Genomic DNA, 21899 nt, shown 5'->3' with positions numbered 1-21899 from the left:
TTGCGATCCCCTTACCGGTCACAGAAAAGACAAAAAAAAAAAAAAAAGAGTGAAGAATTTGTTAACCACAGATCATATATGGAGGAATATAGTCACATGTTGCTTAGCAACAGTGAAATGTTCTAAGAAATATGTCATCATGATTTCATCATTGTGCAATGATAGATGTACTTACACAAACCTAGAGGGTATAGTCTACTAGACACCTAGGCTATATGGTATGGCCTATTGACCCTAGGCTACAAACCTGTGTAGTATGTTACTGTACTGAATATTGTAGGCAATTGTAACACAGTGGTATTTGAATATCTAAACATTTGTAAACATACAACAGGTACAGTAAAAATACAGTAAAAAAGATAAAAGATGGCACACCTATATAGAGCACTTATCATGAATGGTGCTTGCACAACTGGAAGTTGCTCTGGGAGAGCCAGTGAGTAGTGAGTAAATGTGAGGGCCTAGGACATTATTGTACACTACTGCAGACTTTATAAACAGTGTACACTTTTGCTACATGAAATTCATAAAGTATTTTTCTTCAATTATAAATTAACCTTAGCTTACTATAACTTTTTTACTTTATAAACTTTTTTTTTTTTTTTTTTTTTTTGGTCTTTTGTCTTTTTCCGTGTCCGGCAACGGATTGCAACCCTCAGTGTTGCCCCCGTACCGGACCGGGGACCGGCAACGGGATCACAACCCTCGGTGTTGCTCCCACACCTCACTCAGCCAGTGAGCGGGAACCAGTCTGTATGTGGGATCTGAACCCTCGGCGGGAGCGCCACCATGCTCCCAAGCGGCGCACTATCCAGTGCGCCACCGGGCCGGCCCATAAACTTTTTAATTTTTTCTAACTTTTTGACTCTTTTGTAATAACACTTAGCTTAAAACACAAACATGTTATACATTTGTACAAAAATATTTTCCTTATATCCTTGTTCTATATAAAGCTTGTTTCTATTTTTAAAATTATTTATTTTTTTACTTAATTTTTTTTTGTTAAGAACTAAGACACGAACACACACATTAGCCTATGCCTATACAAAGTCAAGATCATCAATATAGCTGTCTTCGACCTCCACCTCTGATCCTACTAGAAGGTCCTCAGGGGCAATAACATGCATGGAGCTGTCATCTCCTATGATAACAATGCTTTCTTCTGGAATAATTCCTGAAGGATCTGCCTTAGGCTGTTTTACAGTTAACCTTTTTTTAGTAAGTAGAAGGAGTACACTCTAAAATAATGATAAAAAGTGCAGTATAGTAAATACATAAACCAGTAACAGTGGTGCATTATCATTACCAAATATTATATACTACACATAATTGTATTTGCTATACAGTACTCTTACATGACTGGCAGTGCAGTAGGTTTGTTTACACCAGCATCACCACAAACGGTAACATGTTGCACTATGACATGATAGCTACAGTGTCACTAGGCAATAGGAATTTTTCAGCTCCATTGTAATCTTATGGGACCACTGTTGTGTATGTAGTCCATCATTGACCAAAACGTTACGTGACATATAACTATATATATACATATTTGTGGTACAAATAACATAAGGCAGCTAATATTTTATTTTGCCAGGAAAAAGGTATTTTGATAAAATTCATTTTACAAAATGTAAGAGTTGATTAAGGCAAGAATCATCAATGAATGCTAAACCACTGGGTGAAAGCTTATTGGAATAACCCTACAGCCTCAGAGTATCACCCTACAGATTGTTAATTACAGAGGGGAAAAATGCATTTATAATAGAGAAATCTGGGGATTATTGTCTTAACCAATTGATCAAATTTAATATAACCAACAATGGTAGCAAAGTATATTATGTGACTCCTGATGTGATGAACGGAGAAGGGCACATCCATTACACAGCATTTTTGACAAAAGTGTTTAACCTGAATCTAATGGTGAGGAAACAATCAGACAAGTTCAAAGTGTGGGACATTTTACAAAACAACTGCCTGAACTTTTCTAAAATGTCAACATCATGAAGACAAAAAGGGGAATTATTCCATTTCTAGATTAAGAAATATTAAAAAACTAATATTCATATACTTGATTGGTTTTCTACCCAATAACAAAAGTCCCTGAGTTATGTTATTAGGATAGTTAAGCAAATTTGAATACAGACTATATGTTAGGTAATATTTCTTATCATGTTTAAATTTCTTGGTGTGATTGTGGATATCCAGGAAAACATTCTTCTTGGAAAATACAGGCTGACGTATTTAGGGGTCAAGGGTCTTGATGTCTGCAGTTTTCAAATATTTCATCAAAAATGTGCACATAGATACATATGGAGACAGTGCATATGTAGAAAAATGGTAACATTGTGAAGGGGTGTTTTTTTTTAATTTTTCACAATAAAAAATTGGAGGAAAACAAAAGAAGAAAAGAAGGAAGAAAATTCCTTTTACTGTCATTGTGGGATGGAATGTTAAAGAACTTTTTATTGAGGAAATTTACAAAATCTCATGTACCCATCACTTAGCTTCAACAGTTATCAACACAAAGCAATTTTGCTTCGTCTGCCTTATTTACCCACTCCTGTCAAACACTGGGCTATTTTGAAGCAGATCCTAGACATAATTTTGTTCGTAAATACTTAAGGATCATTCTGTTTTCAAAACAAAACAACAATAAATACATCTCTACATACCCATCACCCAGCTCAACAGTTATCAACTCCAGTGCTGTCTTATTTTATCTCTGTCTTTCCCCACTCATTGGATTACCTTGAAGTAAACCAAGACATTGACTGGAACATTCATTCATTCATTCACTTATTTATTTATTTATTTATATTTATTTATTTAGGCATCTGGTGTGTACAGGTATCCAAAACCTTGACTTTGGTGTTTTAACACCGCACTCTAACCAAGTGCGCTAACTGGCCAGACCCAACTGGAACTTTTTTTTTTTTTCCTTTTTGTCTTTTTTCGTGACCGGTAACGGGATCGCAACCCTCAGTGTCGCGCCCGCACCATGCTCAGCCAGTGAGTGGACTGGTCTCTATATGGGATCCAAACCCTTGGCGGGAGCGCCACCACACTCCCAAGCGCCGCACTCTACTGAGTGCGCCACCAGGCCAGTCCCAACTGGAACATTTTTAAAATGATTTTTCACCTTAGTCTTTAAAAAAATTTTTTTCTCACATTGCTAAAATTATAATGTGCCTACATTTGTGAAATGCTTCTTGAAATGATTTCGGGAGTACAGTAGTATATAAGTCTAAATTTTGTGTTTTCATTGTAATATAACAGAAATTTTATCAAATTGGCAGATAACGTTTTTCTGGAGATTTTATACTCTACTAATCCAAAATTGGATGCAGCTCGAGAGATTTTAAAAAAGATTGAATACCGTAATCTATACAAGTATGTGGGTGAAGTCCAGTCAACAGGACAAACAAAGATTGGAGAGGTGAGTTGAATTACCAGGCATCTCTCTGGTAGTGAAAGGTTATCAGTCTCTGTCCTCCAAGAGGAAACCATTAACTCATCACAGTACCACAACTCTGTACATTTATTCTCATTTAATCTTCATAGCAATGCAGTATTCTTAGGCCTGTTTTACAGATGGGGAAACTGAGGCTTGGGTGAGATTAAGTAACTTGCTCATGGAAGCACAGTTGCTTTCTCATCCAGGAAGTAAGAGGATGCCTCAAATTTTGACTAGATCCACGCATGGAAAAGTGAATGTAAGGGTGTCCCACCCGTGGCTCACTCGGGAGAAGGTGGTGCTGATAACACCAAGGCCATGGGTTTGGATCCCTATATAGGGATGGTCAGTCACTGGGTGAGCGTGGTGCTGACAACACCAAGTCAAGGGTTAAGATCCCCTTACCAGTCATATTTTAAAAAAAAAAAAGAAAAATGGGGCCGGCCTGTGGCTCACTCGGGAGAGTGCGGTGCTGATAACACCAAGGCCCCGGGTTCGGATCCCGTATAGGGATGGCCAGTTGGCTCTCTGGCTGAGCATGGTGCTGACAACACCAAGTCAAGGGTTAAGATCCCCTTACCGGTCATCTTTAAAAAAAAAAAAAAAAAAAAAAATGAATATAAGGGAAAGGGGCCTCAAAATAAGGTACCTGCATGAGTTTCATTGAGACTCTGATGACCTGTTTTAACTACTTCTTTCCTTCACAGTTTATCAGGTTCTCCCAGAAGGCACGTGCCTGTCTTCTTTTGTTCAAATCTCTCTCTTTTTTTTTTTTTTTTTGGCAGCTGGCCAATATGGGGATTTGAACCCTTGACCTTGGTGTTATAACATTGTGCTCCAATCAACTGTGGTAACCAGCTAGTCTTCAAATATCTATTTTGCTCTCCGTTTGTTGAAGGTTTTTCTCTTTGCCAGAAAGTCATAACATGAGTCATACTGATAATCATCACACCCTACCTCATAATAATTTCTTGGGTTATACTTTACTTCCTGTTGCTTAACTAATAGGTGAATGCCACATTTTTTTTCAAAATGTGAAAATTTTGTTATGAAATTTGCTCTATTTGTTTAAAGGATGGCATAGGTAGGGGTATCTCTAAGCATTTTTTTTAGTCAAGTACCATTTTCAAAGAGGGAACCTGTCTGTGGCAGAAACACTTAATATGAAAAACCAGGGTTCTAACATGGGAAGTCTTGTCTTTTCCAGGATGACTATGAATGCCTTCCAAAAGAAGTTGCTGATGCTAAATCAGACACTGAACTGAAGGCAGAAGATTTCATAGTGGATGTAAGTAGTTAGCCCAATAATATACTAAGTGAAGAATTTTGTTTGATTGGTTTTGTTTTTGTGTTGGTGACTAGCTGGTACGGGATCTGAACCTTGGTGTTACAACACTGCACTCTAACCAGTAAGTGAAGAATTTTTTAAAATTAAGAACCACCCTCTGCTCTTTACAAAAGTCGTACATATTCATTATAAAAACTTGGAAAATACAGAAAAATAGAAGGAAGGAAGAAAATCACCTGTGGTGTCATAGAGCCAACATTATAAACAAGTTGTTAAGTTTTCTTTGTGATGTTTTGCCAATATTTTTAATATAATTGTGGTCATGTGATTGATAGAACATTGTATATAAATTGATTTAAATCTTTTTTGATCAGAAAAGTAATATATGCCAGTTATTTTTTTTAAGTTGCCTACATACACCCACAAAGGAAAAAATTAAAATTTATTGGCACCTGTTTTCATAGAGGGCACAGTGCCTTCTTGTATCCCAATGAGAATGCCAGATGGCTTTCTCACATTTTCTTGTTTCCTGTAGGAAATTCTTTTCAGAGTTCTACTCCTCTGAAATCTCAGGACAGCATTCCCCTTGTGTTTTCCCATAAGCCTCTTCCCATTTGTTATTTCTTGTTAACGAATCCTTGAATGACCGGTGATCTCTCCATAAACATTCTTTGCAAGAGAATACGAGTGAATTGCCTTTGGACCCACTATCTATGCACTTGGCTGGTATTGAAGTGCCTCAGATGTTCAGATCAAGCTGCAGTTTCCTGTTTCATTAGATGAGGTTCCACTAGAATAAAGGGATCTCATATCTTGAGTTCCTGAGACTCTGAAAGACTTCACTCCCCAGAATGTTTTCCGTAGGCATGTTTGCCCTCAGCCTTACTGCTTTACTGGGGGGACTGTCTTGTCCTCCAGGCAGTTCTCAATCCCAGTCAATCCCTCAAAACCCCATCTGGTTTTCATCTCAAAGTGCAGTCTCCAAATGGAGTAGGATCAGAGGTACTCGAAGAGGCCGTGCATAGGAGAAGACATACACGTGGCTTAGTAGTCATGAAAAGAGGTTTAACCTTACCAATAACCAAATAAAGGCAAATTGATGCAGCAGTGAACTTTTTTTTTTTTTGACTCTCAGACTTGTAAGAACAAAAAGTGTGTCAAAATAGTTAATAATGGGTATATTAAAAGGGAAGTGTAAATTGGTGCAAGAGACCAAATTAGAAGTGTGCTCTAAAATTTTAATTGATGGGCTGACCCCGTGGCGCACTCGGGAGGGTGCAGCGCTGGGAGCGCAGTAGCACTCCCGCCACGGGTTCGGATCCTATATAGGGATGGCCGGTGCGCTCACTGGCTGAGCGCGACGCGGCCGGTCACCAAAAAGACAAAATAAAATAAAAATAAAATTTTAATTGATCCAGCAATGGCCGGTGCGCTCACTGGCTGAGCGCGATGCGGCCTGTCACCAAAAAGACAAAATAGAATAAAATAAAATAAAAATAAAATTTTAATTGATCCAGCAATTTTCAAATTTTCATTTGAGGAATTTGTCCTAAGGACGTAATCAATTTTCCAAAAAAATATATTTTATTGTGGTATTATCGTAGTGTAAAATTAGGGGAAAATTCTATATGCCTGTCAGTAGGAAATACTGTGGAATAATACATTAAAAATTGTTTTTAACATGGAAAGATTTCTATAATTTGTTTCCTTAAATGAATATATTTACATGTGCATGTGCAATGAACACATTAAAAACATTTTGGATATATTAGTGGTAAAATGTTAACATTGTTTCTACCTGAGTGGTAGAATTGCAGGTGATTTTTTTTTTTTTTTTTGTGACCATGGTAAAAGAATTTCATAATCAGAAAAAAATTTTTTCAATTTAGAATGGGAAAAGCCCTTCTATAGTCTGAGAAAGCAAGTAAAATTGCTAATTAAATGTCTTAAGTCTTAGCATCTCAGTTTTAGTTTAACAGTAGAATATATTTATATGGTTCGTTTTCCCATGTATGATTCCTTTTAGGACTGTGCGTAGTAAGTTTTACATCTGTTTACATGTGGCTGTTGAGCACTTGAAATATGGCTACTGCAACTGAGGAACTAAGTTTCTTATTATATTTAATGTTAATTACTTTAAGTTTAAAAAGTCACATGTGGCTGATGGCCACCACATTGGGCAATGCAGCAGTAGAACTCATTCTGCCCTCATCACTTCTGTGTAAGCTTACAGTGTCAGTTCTCTACTCCCTCAGCAGTTACACAGATTTTCGTCTTAAGAAAATCACAAACACCACAATTCTCTTAACCCCACTCTTCTTCTTCCGGATCAAACTCATCTCCCCTTACCTTTCTGAGGTACCATATTTCTCTCCATGTACTTCTCGCTTGCCTCTTCTGAACAACAAAACTTCTAAGAGTTGTCTTCTCTCGTATTTCTCATTTACTCCTGAACTTTTTTCTGTCACCATCATCATAATAAAACTATAATCATGTGCTGCATAACGATGTTTCTCAGCCAGTGACGGACCACAGGTACAACAGTGGTCGCACAAGATTATAATGGCTATACCGTATAGCCTAGGTGTGTAGTAGGTTGTACCATCTAGGTTTGTGTGAAGTGCACTCTATGACGTTCGCACAACAACGAAATCACCTAATGATGAATTTCTCAAACATATCCCTGTCTCCTGTCTCCGAGATCACCAGAGACTTCAGTGTTGCTGAATCCAGCACATGATTTCAGTCCCCTCTACTTTCGAGCTGTTTCTCCTGCCAGGAATTCTTTTCCTTCCTACCTAGTCCTAGTTAATTCCTGCTTACTTAGTAAAGTCACTTTCCCAGGAAAATATTTCCAGTTATCCCCCAGCACCCCAGGCTACATTAGGTCCCCTGTTAGAAAGTTTCAAAGTGTTATAGGCATCGGGAGAAAATCACCCTTGGAGACTGATATAAAAAAGAGAAAAAGATTTTTATTTCCAGCATCTGTGACCGCACTAGCTAATTCAAGGTGTGGCCCCGAACCGTCTTTGTTCTCGGTTTTTAAAGCTGCAAGCTCGGCAACTCGGTCGCCCGATCACCGTGCCAAGAGGTATTAGCCAATGCAAGCAAGCCAATAGTACATGAGCTAATTTTGCAGTTAGCAGAGCTCCTCCCGTCCCACCCCCACTTTCCCGCCTAACTTTCACACAATGGAGGGGCTATCTTAAGTGGCGTCAGTCCTGCTCTTAGAAAAGAGGGCATTACTTCATTCCCCACTGGTTTTTTTTTTTTTTTTCCTTTTTTTGTCTATTTTCATGACCGGCAAGGATCGCAACCCTCAGTGTCGCGCCCGTACCGGCCCGGGACCGGCAACGGGATCGCAACCCTCGGTGCTGCTCCCTGCACCTCGCTCAGCCAGTGAGCAGGAACCGGTCTGTATGTGGGATCCGAACCCTCGGCGGGAGCGCCGCCACACTTCCCAAGCGGCGCACTGTAGCAGTGCGCCACCAGGCCTGCCCCCCAACTGGTTTTAAGGGGATTTTTTTAAGCAAATCTTTGCTTAAGGGTCAATATCTGGTCCCCAATTTATGTGTTCCCAATCTTTTAGTGGGATTTGATCATATTGGGAACGGAGAACCAGTAATTTGACCTCTTGCATGCAGGACTGAATCAAATTGAGGAGTTTGTTGAAAAGGCATGGTCCCAAGGTTATTAGCAAGAGGAGAATTATTAGTGGTCCCATAAGGCTAGAAATAAAGTTGTTAGCCATGGAGAAAAGTTAAACCAGGATTCAAACCAGTTAGAGGACTGTTCTGGTTCTAAGTCCTGTTGCCTGATGCATTCTCTTAACCTTTTCATGGAGTCTTCAACGACTCCAGTATGATCTGTATATACACAGCACTTTTCCTTTAATGCCAAACAGAGTCCCCCTTGTTGTAGAAAGAGGAGGTCAAGTCCTCTACAGTTTTGGAGGACTACCTCGGAAAGGGAAGACAAGAAAGTTTTGAGGAGGGTTATAGAATTTTCGAGCTCATAATCATTAGTTTTTATATATAGGCTTTGTTTTTGCACACGACCAAGCGTAAGTTTGGGCTTTCATCCCCATGGGCAGAGTCTGTCTTTGGTGATTTCAGTCAGATTCAGAGACCTAACAGTTTGGTTCACAGGCCTAGCCTTATTGTTTCATTCCCCCCTGAGAGATTATATCCTCCTTATTCTTAAGGTAAAAGGGGCTGGAGGTCTCTTTCTTCTGAAACTGCTTCCTGCGGACCATGGGCGTCGTCCCTGCCTGCATTTTGGAGGTATAAAATCTCTCATTGGCTGATTTAGTGATTTATAGAGACTTAGTTCCTCTCAGGAAAGGTTGGGTTGGAATCCTTGGGTCATCACCGTCTTGACGTGGAACTGTAGCCTGGAAGATACACACTTTACAAACAGATTAAAAGCACAGAGCTAGAATCGGATAACAGGTGTGTTAGTGTTTCTTTTTGAAAAATAATTTTTTCTCCAAGTTTTTCAAATTTATCAAAGGTATCTATGACAAGACAAATTTATTTGCAAAAATAAGTTTAGTTTTTGGCCAGATTATTTGCATAAAGTGCAGCAAGAGTAATGGCTTATCATATAAGCTCTCTCTCTTTTTTTTTTTGAGTTGGCTTTGCTGGGACATTCATAAGGAATCTCAGATTAGACCTTTAAATGCCACTCGGGTCTTAGGAAGCCAAGCCAAGGATTTGACTTACTCTCTGATTACCTGTGTGAGTTGGGTGAATTCCTCTCTTCTGGAAGTCCCCAAAATATCAAGTTTCTGGCCTGTCAGAAAGTTACATTCTTTACTTACTGGAAGACCAGGAACCTTATAATTATGTAGACAAAGTATCAGGCCAGTCTCTCCAAGGGGCTTTTTATTGGCTCCATAAAAGGGTCAACCTTAATTCCTTAAGGCAGTCTGGTCATGTCTGAAGGTATGATATTCCAGTCAAACCCTTGGTAAAATAACCAGTGTTTCCAATTGTGTCCTGTTACAAAAAGAACAGATTTTTATTGTATACCTTAAAAGATTTTCTTAGATCCAGAAAACAAAACATTAAGAGAATCAGCAGTGTTTCAAAATAAAGAAATTGTAAAAAACTATAATTCCTTTTAATTAGACGACCAATTAACTTTTGTTGTTTTGACCTTTGTGAACAATTTCACAAACCCATCAATTTCTTCATTAGAATTTTGGAACTTCAGTTTAAAGCTATGAAGTTTGTCGGAAACTGTACCTATCAGAGTTTTTTTCATGAAATATTTGAAGACATAACATTTTAAAATTATAATTAAACCAAAATTATGACCGGTGGCATTTATATCAAGACACAGATATTTAAGAACCTTATAAGATAACACCTTCAGTACTGACAGTGCTTCCTCATATAGTCTAGTTTATTAAATAAGCCAATTAGCTCTGATAACATCTTTTATATATCCTTTGAGAAGCTCCAGGACCCTTGGAATTCCTTAAAGTTATTTTAAACTTTCAGAATTTAGTGTTGGAAAGCTGTGTTAAATAACAAAAAAGCTTAAAACACCTATTTGAATAAAATCACAAATTATTACAAAAAGTAAAACCAAAGTGACAAAGGGTTTTAAAGGCAGAGAGCACAAGAAGTTATTATGATAAAACATAAAATAAGCTCTCTAGGCCAGTTATCTAAAAGACAAGGAAAAACTTTTTACAATTTTGTATTAAGAGCAATCAAGTGTTTTTTAGAAAATCTGGTTGTTCCATCACAGGAGAGCAAGTTCTAACCCTGTATTAGAATACTTTTGACATGAATTTTTAGAAAAGCTCACACATAATTTGTTTTTATATCCAGTTAATTTTTTACTGTAAAATAAAACCATTTTAACAAACTTATCTACCTAAACCATTATCAAGACTTACTCAGACATTCTGTTTTTGTCCTATACTTCCTACTTTCTAAACAGACAGTCATTTTACTCTAGGACAAAAATACACTGTACTAGATGCTTTCTTACATAAAAATTATTATTATTATTATTATTTTCCTCTCTAGCACCTCCAACCATAACCATATCCCCACATCTATAGCCTTTTTAAAATTACCTCATTTTTACATATTTGTTTCTTTATTATCAATGTTAAATTGGCCTAATTTGCCTAAAAATTATACATAGAGAAAGGTTTTTCTGGTTTTCGCTGGGTTTTTAATTAAAAGCCTCTAGTAAAGACAAATATAATCTTGTTTGATTAGTAAACCCAGGCAAAGATGTACACTGATAAAAACATTTTTATATATTCAGGCTAGTAAATGCGGGTCCATTTGTCAGCAGATTATACAAAGCCCAGTTTGAGTCTCAGCTATTTTTACCAAATAAGTATTTACGGTTTTTCCAGCCCCCAAAATTGGTTTGTTAAGTAGTTTCAAAGGTCTCTAACAAAGGTTAAAGTTATGAGGTAGCAATCTTGAGTTTCCATGAGTTATAGAAAATACCTTCTATTATCTGTTATTAATATTATAGGAAAATTTTAAGAAGGAAACCAAATTTTACTTTTTATACCAGTGCACTGTTAATATTACAACTAATTTTAATAAAAACTTATAAACAAATCTAAGCTCTGAATTTTGATCACATAAGATTATCATAAACTTTTTATTAGTTTTTATAAACCCTTTATTTTTAATTTAGACAAAAAAATTTTTTTTAACAAAAACCATATTACCTTTGTTTTTAACAACGTTTACTAAAATGTATCTTTATAAAAAACATTCTGTTAAAAAGTCTTTATACCTAGTAGTTTGAATTATGCATACTGACTATAATTGACTCATTAGTTCCAACTTTCCAGTAACAAACCTGTGAAGCAAGCAATTTTGAATTGTTTTATATTAATATTTGTAGATAAAAAACTATTTCTAACTTCTGAAGAGACGTGTTTTTAATTTTAACAGATTCAAATATTTGTGGTTTTCTGTTTCATATAAAAACAAAACATTAAAATATAAACATAAACTTATATAATAATTAATGTTTTAGTATTTTATTAATACAACACTTTAAGATTTCTTTTTTTTTTTTTTTTAAAAGATGACCGGTAAGGGGATCTTAACCCTTGACTCGGTGTTGTCAGCACCACGCTCACCCAGTGAGCAAACCGGCCATCCCTATATAGGATCCGAACCCGTGGCCTTGGTGTTGTCAGCACCGCACTCTCCCGAGTGAGCCACGGGGCCGGTCCAACAACACTTTAAGATTTCAAATTCCTGAGAAGCAATTTGAAATTATGATTTTATTTATAAGCATTTAACCCATTTATATTTGTCTAATTTTTACATCAAGCTACACATTTATTAATATAGGTTTTGTTTACAATGTTAATGAGACAGATAAAATAGAAAACTTACTAGTTCAAAAAGGACAGTTGATTTTAAATTGCATTTCTGAAAAATGCCAAAGCTTATCTTTTTTAGAAAAAGCAAGGTAACAAATTTACATTGCAAAGCAAAGTACGTGGGACTTCTCAAGGAAACAAATTTACATTACAAGGCAAGTATGCAAGCCTTTTCAAAGAAATGCAGAGAACATTTTCTTTTCTAGCCAGATCAAATGGAGCAAATCTTCCCAAATATTTTGCTGTAATTTAGCTGGGCACTTGATTTGTTGCACGTTGGCATTGTCTTCTCCCAGTGATCTTAAGGCCAAAGGCACAATTTGGATCTTGTGACCCCTAAGTAGTAGCTTGAAAAGCAGGCAGAAATAGTTGCCATATATACAGACAAAACACTCATGCATATGCACACACATACATCCCAAAGAGACGTCTCCACCAAATTAGTTGGTTTCAGTTGTGACTTGTCATACTCCACACCTATGGTACCAATCAATGGCATGGAATACAGGGCATCTATGTTGTGCATGCCAGCAGGATTGGAGGGCTTATTCAGATCACTGGTACTCAACTAAATGTCTAACCAAGTAAACAAAGAGAAAAGAGGAGCAGTGGGGTCATCCAGTTCAGCTTAGTCCCAATCAGCAGGGCCAATTTATTCCATTAACAGTAATTGATAAAAGCAGTTCTCCCCACTGTTTTCAGCATAAAGAAGAAAAGTACCAACCAGATTTAAATCAGAAAAGCAAAGCCTAGCCAGGAGCCCTCCAGGGTGCACTTAAACAGAAGTGGATACAATCCAACCTAATAGAAGTGGGCTCAGAAAATCAGAGAAAGATAAGAGAATAAAGCATTTCCTTATCAGAATTTAGGCCAGGGACTCCAGGAGAGATATAGCAGCAGCAGAGACATGGGAGCAAAATAGTCCCAGTGGCCACATGCCTCTTGCAGCTGGGGTCCTCTCTGGTGCCCAAAGCTTTCCAATTTTTTGCCAGTAATTAAATTAGGCTTTCAGATTCCAGTGTCATAGAAAGATATAACTAACACAATAAAGGTCAGAGACACAGGATGGCAGATACTTATCATGCCTCAGTGTTACGTTACATATGACCACAGTTAAAGACATACAAAGCTACAAAACGTATATGCACACCCAGCAGCACACAAAAGACAAAGACAAGTGGCCACAACAAATTTCCAAACCATTCCAAACCAAAGTACCCAATTATGTCTCGTGGGACTCCTGGACTTGGGAAGTAGTGCTGCATCCAGCCTTCCACAAAGTCCCTAAATCAGAGCTCTGATACCCAAATGCAAAAGAAGACTCACAACAACATAAACTCACGAGGTTAATATAAAGACAAACACAAAGACAATACACAAGGTTGGCCACCAAGGGAGGCCACCAAGTGGACTGCAGCGACGTCTAGCTGGGTCCGGGGAAGAGGCGGTGCAACTGCGTCCAGTCTGGCCTGGTCCCCCACCAAAAAGAGTCAACTCACCCAAATCTAGAGGCGCCAGAAAATCCTAAGCTGGCCAGCAGAAGATCGTGTGCCTCCGGGACTGAGAAACATCTTCTCAGGAGCTCCCCGCTAGAGACTTCGCAGTGTGGAGAAAAATCCCAGCACTGTAGGTTGGTCCCCAAGGGTGATAGTGATCCTGAATGAGCCCCCAAATGTTATAGGCATCGTGAGAAAATAACCCGTGGAGACTGATATATAAAAAAGAGAAAAAGATTTTTATTTCCAGCAGCCGGGACCGCACCAGCCAATTCAAGGTGTGGCCCCAAACCATCTTTGTTCTCGGTTTTTAAAGCTGCAAGCGCGGCAACCGCCCGATCACCGTGCCAAGAGGTATTAGCCACTGCAAGCAAGCCAACAGTACATGAGCTAATTTTGCAGTTAGCAGAGCTCCTCCCGTCCCACACCCACTTTCCTGCCTAACTTTCACACAATGGAGGGGCTATTTTAAGTGGCGTCGGTCCTGCTCTTAGAAAAGAGGGCATTACTGGGCCGGCCGGTGGCGCACTGCTACAGTGCGCCGCTTGGGAAGCGCGGCGGCGCTCCCGCCAAGGGTTCGGATCCCACATACAGACCGGCCGCTCACTGGCTGAGCGAGGAGCGGGGGCAACACCGACGGTTGCGATCCCATAGCCGTCCCGGTCCGTTACGGGCGCAACACTGAGGGTTGCGATCCATTGCTGGTCACGAAAAGAGACAAAAAAAAAAAAAAGAAAAGAAAAGAGGGCATTACTTCAAAAGCACCCTTTGCTTTTCCTTGGCAGCTCTTAAAACAAACGTGGTTAAATAGTTACTTTTATGATTATTTGTTCAATCTCCATCTAGGCCACATGGTCTTTGGGGGCTAGAATTGTATCAAAAATGTTCCTGTTGTATCTCTAGTGTCTACCAGTGTCTACCACTTAGTGAGTATTGACTTTACACTATACTTATATTGAACACACAGATATATTTCCTGCTCCCCCCAGATTTCAAAATCAGATTCCTATGGTGATCATGCATCAGAGTTATTTTATTCCACTATGAGCCACCTTACCAGTATTCTTACTTTTACCGAAGGCTCGGCTTGCCTTCTTGCACTAAACAAATGACTTGAAAGTCCAAAAGTTGATGCAGGGATTGGAAGGTTTATTCAGATAACTGGCATCTGAGGGATGACAAGGCTAAAACTATCCCGCCTTCTGATTCCTGTTCTGGAGTTTATAAAGGGAAAGAGGTGAGAAGGTGAGGTAAGGGTTTTGTCCTGCAGGCAAAAGGGGGAGGGTGGTCATGGGATCAGTAGAGGGTCTGAGTCAGATGTCAGGATCCCATGATGGACCACGTGCTTTGGCGTCATGGAGTTTGCAGTTAGCAGACTGATCAGCCTCAAGCTCTTGATGTTATTTCGGGGTTAGAGTCCTTATCTCCTCAAGAGAGCTCAAAAACAACTTCGGTCAACCATCATTGGAACATAAATTACCTGACTCGTACCTCTAACTAATGTGGATGCAATTTTCCTTTAAGCAAAAAGGTGAGTTAACGATCAGCTAGGGTGTTTTGCCTCTCTCTTGGATTTCCTCCAATTGCAATTGATTAGGGAGGGAAGAAAAATAAGAAAACTTAGTTTCAGTCCTTAATTTTAGGTGTGCAACATCTAAAGTAAATCAACGTTAAGAGAGTGTAATGAGAGATAAACACAAATAAACTTCTGAGAAGGATCCTTTAGGGGGCATGATTTCATCTCCGGGCAGTTTCAGCCATGTGGTCAGTTTCTCGTTTCCTCTGCTAACCCCAAGGAATTGATGATTATCAGTTCCCAAGTTAATGGCTAACTGAAATTTTCTGCTTGGTCTTAGTTACCCCAAAGATGGCTATTCTCTGGCTAAGGTCCCTTTTCTTTACTTCTTAACCCTGAGAAGGCTCTGTTCCATTTCTTGCGATGTCCCTACAACCCTGAATTTAATTTTCATGGTGGTTATGTGATTATTTGTGTATTGCTTTTGTTAAGGTTATCAACATGGATTATGGAATGGAGGATAAGAATCCAATTGATTATCTTCACTTCTATAGTAAGAATGAACCCAGCAAAGCTATCAGGATTTCTAAAGATCAGGTAAGTACTAACTGGCATATGGCAAATCTTTATAATAAATCTGCATTTGCATGTAGGTTAGGTGTTGTTCTTTGTTTGGGAAGGCTGGCCAGTAAGCAGATGCTAAACAGGTTAGGTTTGGGGGGTTTTTTGTTTTGTTTTGTTTTGTTTTTTGTTGGGCTGGCCAGTACAGGGATCAACAAAGCAGGTTATGTTTTTAAGTCAGCATGTATGGTTTTTTAAAAAATAGGGCATACCTTTAAAATTAAACTATATCTGATTTTGCGTGGACCAGACCATCTTAACAGCCAGTTTTTTCTGTTTGTTAAACATTGATGAAAGTGTGGTTTTTGGTTTATAGGTTAGGTTACAAATCTGGTTGCGCAAAAGGGTGCTATATGGTTCAAGTCATGTAGTTAAATGGGCTTATTTGTATATCTTTTCTATGTGAGTCTGTGGTCTTTGTGTAGTTATTTAATGTAAACCTTTAGTCTTTTGTTAATTGACATAAATTGTGGGACATTTTGCATGTGACAATTACCTTGAATTTTCTTTCTTGGGATTATAATTGGATATAAAATAGTAAAGCAGTGTGGTGCTTTCAATTCAACAAGAATGGCCCTTAGTAGCCTGGGAAACAGCTGATATTTCCCTAATATGTGAATTCCAGGTGACAATGAAATCTTTCCTTTTTAAAAAAGGTTTCACAGCTTCTGCCAGAGAGATTTGCAGAGCAGGTGATTCGAGTATATTGTAAGAAGACTGATGAAAAGAGTTTCCTTGCTGCACAACAACATTTTGTTGATTGGTCCATCACCAAAAACTTCATCAAGCCACAGGTGGGTGGACTATTATTCACATACTTTGTGTAATTTTTAATTTTTTTTTTCCTTTTTGTCTTTTTTCGTGACCGGCAACGGGATCGCAACCCTCGGTGTCGTGCCCACACCGCTCTCAACCAGTGAGCAGACAGGTCTCTATATGGGATCCGAACCCTCAGCGGGAGCGCCACCGCACTGCGCTCCCAAGCGTCGCACTCTACCAAGTGCGCCACCAGGCCGGCCCTAATTTTTAATTTTTAAGTAAAAGCCAAGAGGGATCCTTTCTACCCGCTGAAAAGTTATCATTTAAGTTATAGTCATTTGGTTATGGTTTTGAAAATAAAGTCTTTCACTTTCTTTTTAAAATGTCTGAATCTGGGGGGCCGGCCCGGTGGCGCACTGCTACAGTGCGCCGCTTGGGAGTGCGGCGGCGCTCCCGCCAAGGGCTCGTATCCCACATACAGACCGGCCGCTCACTGGCTGAGCGAGATGCGGGCGCAACACCGAGGGTTGCGATCCCGTTGCCGGTCCCGGTCCGGTACGGGCGCAACACTGAGGGTTGCGATCCTTTGCTGGTCACGAAAAAAGACAAAAAGGAAAAAAAAAAAATGTCTGAATCTATGTCAACCAGTAATTTCTTCCTACATGAGTTGGGAATGAATACTCTGTTTATCATTATTATCCTAATAATGAAAGATAAGAATGGTGAGCATGTGAATAGTGCTTTATAATATTCTCACCAGTTGTCTCATTCAGTCCTCCCATGACCCTAGGAGGTGAGTCATAGTGTTTGCATCTTTCAGAGTAGGTTACCAAAGCCAAGTAGTTAACTTGTTTAATGTACAGCTGATAAGTTTGAAATAACTAGTTAAAAAACATAGTATTCCCAAACCTGATTACTTTGGTATATTAGTAAACTATTTAAATTCTCTAGGATGAGAGTCGAGGGAAGAGAAGCCAAGCTGCAGTTGCCAGCCCCGTAGAGAAATATTGTTAGAACTGTTACCAAGACCCCAAAGGTCCATTTGCTTGCTGCTCAATAGCCAGTAATTGACAGACAAGAGTTGGTGTAAGGAAAAGTAGCCTTTAATCAGGTAGCTGGCAGCCTGCGGAAATGGTGGGCTTATGTCTCAAAGACCATCTCTGCCTCTCCCAGGTTTGCCAAAGGGTTTTATGGGGATCTGTGGTGGAAAGTTGATTCATGGTGACCAAGCAGGGACATGTAGACATGCTTGAGTGTTTCAGATGATCGTCAAAGAACTTTCCAGGTGGGAATTGACCAGTGTCATACTTCATTCTCCATGGGTTCAGTTCCTGTTATCCTCAGATAAGATCTAGTTAGTAAGCTAGTAAGGAATGGCCATCTGGGTTAATAATTTTCCCTCTAATTATTTGTATACAATGTGAGAGCAAGAGTCATTGTGTTCTGGCAGTTAGCTGCAGGGTATGTGATTGGGTTATAGGAGAGAACAACTTTTTATAAAGTCAAAGGCTTAACAAAATGGAGTCACTTCTGTTAAGGCTGTTACAAAACTGTCTCTTATTGACCTACACGTAGCAGGTGCCTGGCACAGAGAAAGTGGCCAATTGGTGTTTGTTGATTGAATGAGCAACTATAGTTGGCAGGCAGATGGGAAACAGCTCTCTACTTCCTGGTCTAGTGCTCTCCCTCCACACACCACAGTTGCCTTTTCCTCCTATGCGTCAGGTGCTGGAGGGAACAAAGCGAAGGGTCAGACATGAAAGAGTAGCTCAGTAAGTCAGTACTTTATCATGCGAGAAGGCGTGACACAAGTAAGTTCTCTTAGGATTCAGAGAGGTGGGAGGCTGTGGGAAAATCCTTGTGGAGGACAGAGGAGCTACCAGATACAGAGGCTGGATTGTGTTTGGCCTAGTAGCTGGGAGAACGATGGATGTACTTGACAATGGGAACAGCACAAACAAAGGCATGGGACTGGAACAAGTTGAGTGTGGGGGGACCATGAAGAGACCTGTCTGACCCGAGCAGAAAGTTCTTACTGTTGTGTGGTAAGAGGTTAAATGGAATTAGATTATGGATAAACTTGGACAATTGGCTAAGATAATTTTTTCCTTAAAAAAAAATTATCAGTGGGGGAGGAATCATTGAAAATATTGAAGACTGACTGTACTGTTATTATTTACTTGGGTGTTTATCTCCAGCTAGACTGAAACACATGGGAATAGGGAAGTATGTCTGTCTTAAGTAGCACCTAAGAAAACTGAACCCCTGAAAACTCTAGCAGCAGATAGACTGGAACCTGGAGGGGCTGGAAACAGAGACAAGAAGCCATCCAGCTGTGTGACGATAACTACCTTGAATCTGGGTACGTTCACTCACCAAGTGAGTATTTTTGCCAGGCCCTGTGTTAGGTACCGAGGATAGAACAGTACTTAAGACATGGTTCCTTCTTCCCATGGATCTCTCTCTGGTTAGGGATAACAAACATGCAAGTAAATAACATTTACAGTAGCATGCTAAGAGCTTTGGGGTGGGCTGGGTCCAGAGTCTTAGAGGAGCAGAAAGGAGGAGGATTTAGCCTGGTCTAGTTGGTCAAGCAGGGCTTATTTAAAGAAAGGCTTAGAAGCTGAGACCTGAAGGTTGAGTGAGAAGGAGTCAGCTGGGTAAAGGGCTAGCAGCAGTGAGATGGTTTTGGGGGAGGGTTGAGGCAGAGGCCTCATAGGGGTGGATCAGAAGATGAGTGAGAATATGGTACATTTCAGGAGGGAGCATGAGTGTGAGGGGTCTGCAGAGTCCTATAGGACTAGGGCCATGGGGAACTATTGAAGGGTTTTAAGCAGGAAGGCGATATATTTAAGTTTGCATGTATAAAATTCACTAGAGTTTAAATTGAAATGGGTAGAAATAAGGAAATTAGGTAGAAGTAGAGATGAGTTTGAAGACAAATAATGCTGACTTTGAGTGGACGGGTCTTCAAGTGTGAGTATCATGGCAATTGAATGGCTGCTTTTCAGAGTTCTATCACGTCAGATCCAGTGTAGTTTAGCAGAAGAAATGTAACACAGGGGATGAGATACAAAAGTTCTGGCAGAGCAACATGAGCAGAGGACAGTAAGACAACAGCAAGAAGCTGCTACCACCAGAAGGGCAGGAGAGACCAAAGGAGCAGGTAGGAGTCCAGGAGCTTGGGCCACCACAGAAGAATCACAGCCACTGCTGCGTGTGCCAGAGGGCATAGGGAGAGAAGTAACCTGGCTTCTCTGCCCTCTTCCCACCTCCAGTCTCCACCAGAGCCTCCCATTGGCCAAACCTAACTGGAAGCACAGAAGCTGAGAAATGTTCACAAGAACAGCTCCTATGATAGAGTACAGCAGGGGAAGGGTAAAGAATGGATCTAAGAGCAAATAGGCAAATGAGGAGCACAGGTCCTGCCAATAACATTGTGTCCTAGTATAGTAAAGGCTCTCAAACATCCTATACCCTCATATAACCAGAGAGAATCTATCCACAAGACCAAGAATGGTTTAGGATAGGGGCAGGGGTCCGAGGGCCTTGCTTCTTACACTGATTTCAGGTCATAGCGTCACTTCACTTTGAATCTATCCCTAATTTTGGGTGGAGGAACTCATTTGGCTGGAGCCCATGCCGATGAGGCCAAAGTTATAGCTTGGACTGCAGAGAAGAACTCAAGTTCTGCAGGTACCCACTATCCTTCCTGCCCCGCCCCCCCTTTTTGCCATTGTTGTAGACCTGAGTGATTTATTGCAGAGAGGTCCATTTCACCCCCTCTTTCTCCTGGAAAAACAGGACAGAGTTTGCATTCCATGAAGGTGTATGAAGGAGGAGGTCATAGACCTGGGCTGTAGTGGACGGCTCCCAGCCACCTCTGAAAAGAAGAGATCTGGTGGCTTTTTTCTTTTCTTTTTTTTTTTTTTTGACCAGTAAGGGGATCGCAACCCTCGGCATGGTGTGGTCCACACCACGCTCAGCCAGTGAGCGCACCGGCCATCTCTATATAGGATCCGAACCCGCGGCCTCAGCGCTATCAGCGCCACGCTCTTCCAAGTAAGCCACGGGGCCAGCCCCTGGTGGCTTTTTTCACAAAGGCTCTTACTTGCCTAGGACTGTGGTATTTCTAATTTGACCCAAGTACAGGGAATACTTAATTTGGAGTATTCCAAGAGTAAGTATATCTAGAAGCAGTCTATCTGCAAGATAAGGATATGTGTACCTGAGACTTTCACTCAGAACTAAAATGATGAAAACTGGCTTTTCTATTTTCTCTGTTTTCTCTCTCTTGCTTATAGGATGAAGTAACACCTCAAAAATCGGAATTTAGATGCACCATTTCAGCCCAAAGTCCAGCTCATACCCGAGAAGCATTCAAAGCCAGAGTCCAGCTTTATAAGGATGGTTCAGTGTGAATGTCTGCAATTGGTTGTTTACAAAACAAAAGCCATTTCCCAACACAATTAATTTAGGGACTTCCATCATAGAGTTCCACACATTTAGTGATAACTAGTGCTTTTTATTTTGTATTTTGAATGTGCACACATGCTGAAGCTAAGTAATTTTTATTCAAAGAAAGATGATAGACTAGTCTTGCTATAAATGCTATGAAAAGCATTACCTGCCCATTTTTAATATTAATTAAAGCCTTTCTCCTTTAGTAGTCTATTTTCTTAGAATAACAATTCTTTTATCTGGTCTGAACTCTTATGAGAGATGTTTGTCTTCTGTTTTTAATTTAGAAATGAGACAAGAGTACATATTGGAATTAGAAGTTAGAATTGTCATGGACAGACATGGTTAAAAAACAAAACAGGGGCTAGCCAGTTAGCTCAGTTGGTTACACATTGGTACTAACACCAAGGTGCACAATTAGATACCTGTACCAGCCGGCCATCAAAACAACAATGAAAAACATTATGAAAAACAAAACATAAAATCCTAACCCCATGAGGAGGTACCCATCACCCCAAGTTTCAGGATAGCCCTCCTCAAGTGATCTAAACATACACGAAAGACCCCTCCCCTCACCCTTTCTAGCCCCTGTAAGCCGCCAGGCTGTGGTAAACAGTAGGAGACAAGGGCCAGATGAGAGGCCTGATTAAGTTATTTGAGAAGATCTGGGGGATGCCTCTTAAGTGGAGGATAAAACCACCTTTTAGGAGACCCTTTCTCCACAGTAGCAGAGAGATCTCTTAAACCCTCAGGCTGTTCTCTGAGTCAGTTGCAGCTCCAGACCTAGGCAGTTTCTTTTTTCTCCTGAATACTCACTGCCCCAGTCCCAAGGTCCTCACCACTGCCAGCCTGGAGAAGTTCTACCCTCTGACTTGTTCTCCGAGTCTCCCTGATGAGCGGGTCAGAGGTCATTACAGAAC

General features: G+C 39.9%; 1 protein-coding gene across 4 annotated transcripts in view; it reads left to right on the top strand.

The window, feature by feature from the left end:
* The window catches only part of SAMHD1 (SAM domain and HD domain 1), a 59184-nt gene extending 38228 nt beyond the window's left edge, over window positions 1-20956 (top strand). For 3 of the 4 annotated variants that reach the window (XM_008575376.1, XM_008575366.1, XM_008575385.1), the window contains 5 exons: window positions 3300-3439; window positions 4665-4745; window positions 15631-15735; window positions 16416-16553; window positions 20823-20956. In XM_008575376.1, the coding sequence (XP_008573598.1) occupies window positions 3300-3439; window positions 4665-4745; window positions 15631-15735; window positions 16416-16553; window positions 20823-20939 (581 nt within the window). In that variant the 3' untranslated portion in view covers window positions 20940-20956. Of the gene's footprint in view, window positions 1-3299; window positions 3440-4664; window positions 4746-15630; window positions 15736-16415; window positions 16554-18716; window positions 18881-20822 lie in introns of all 4 variants that reach the window. The other variant, XR_550672.1, reaches the window with a different exon arrangement.
* The last annotated feature ends 943 nt before the right edge of the window (window positions 20957-21899 follow it).

This window comes from Galeopterus variegatus, unplaced genomic scaffold (assembly GCF_000696425.1).
Source record: "Galeopterus variegatus unplaced genomic scaffold, G_variegatus-3.0.2 Scaffold59, whole genome shotgun sequence".
NCBI lineage: Eukaryota > Metazoa > Chordata > Mammalia > Dermoptera > Cynocephalidae > Galeopterus > Galeopterus variegatus.
The sequence above is the reverse complement of the archived record's forward strand: the minus strand, read 5'-3'. Positions and strand labels throughout refer to the sequence as shown.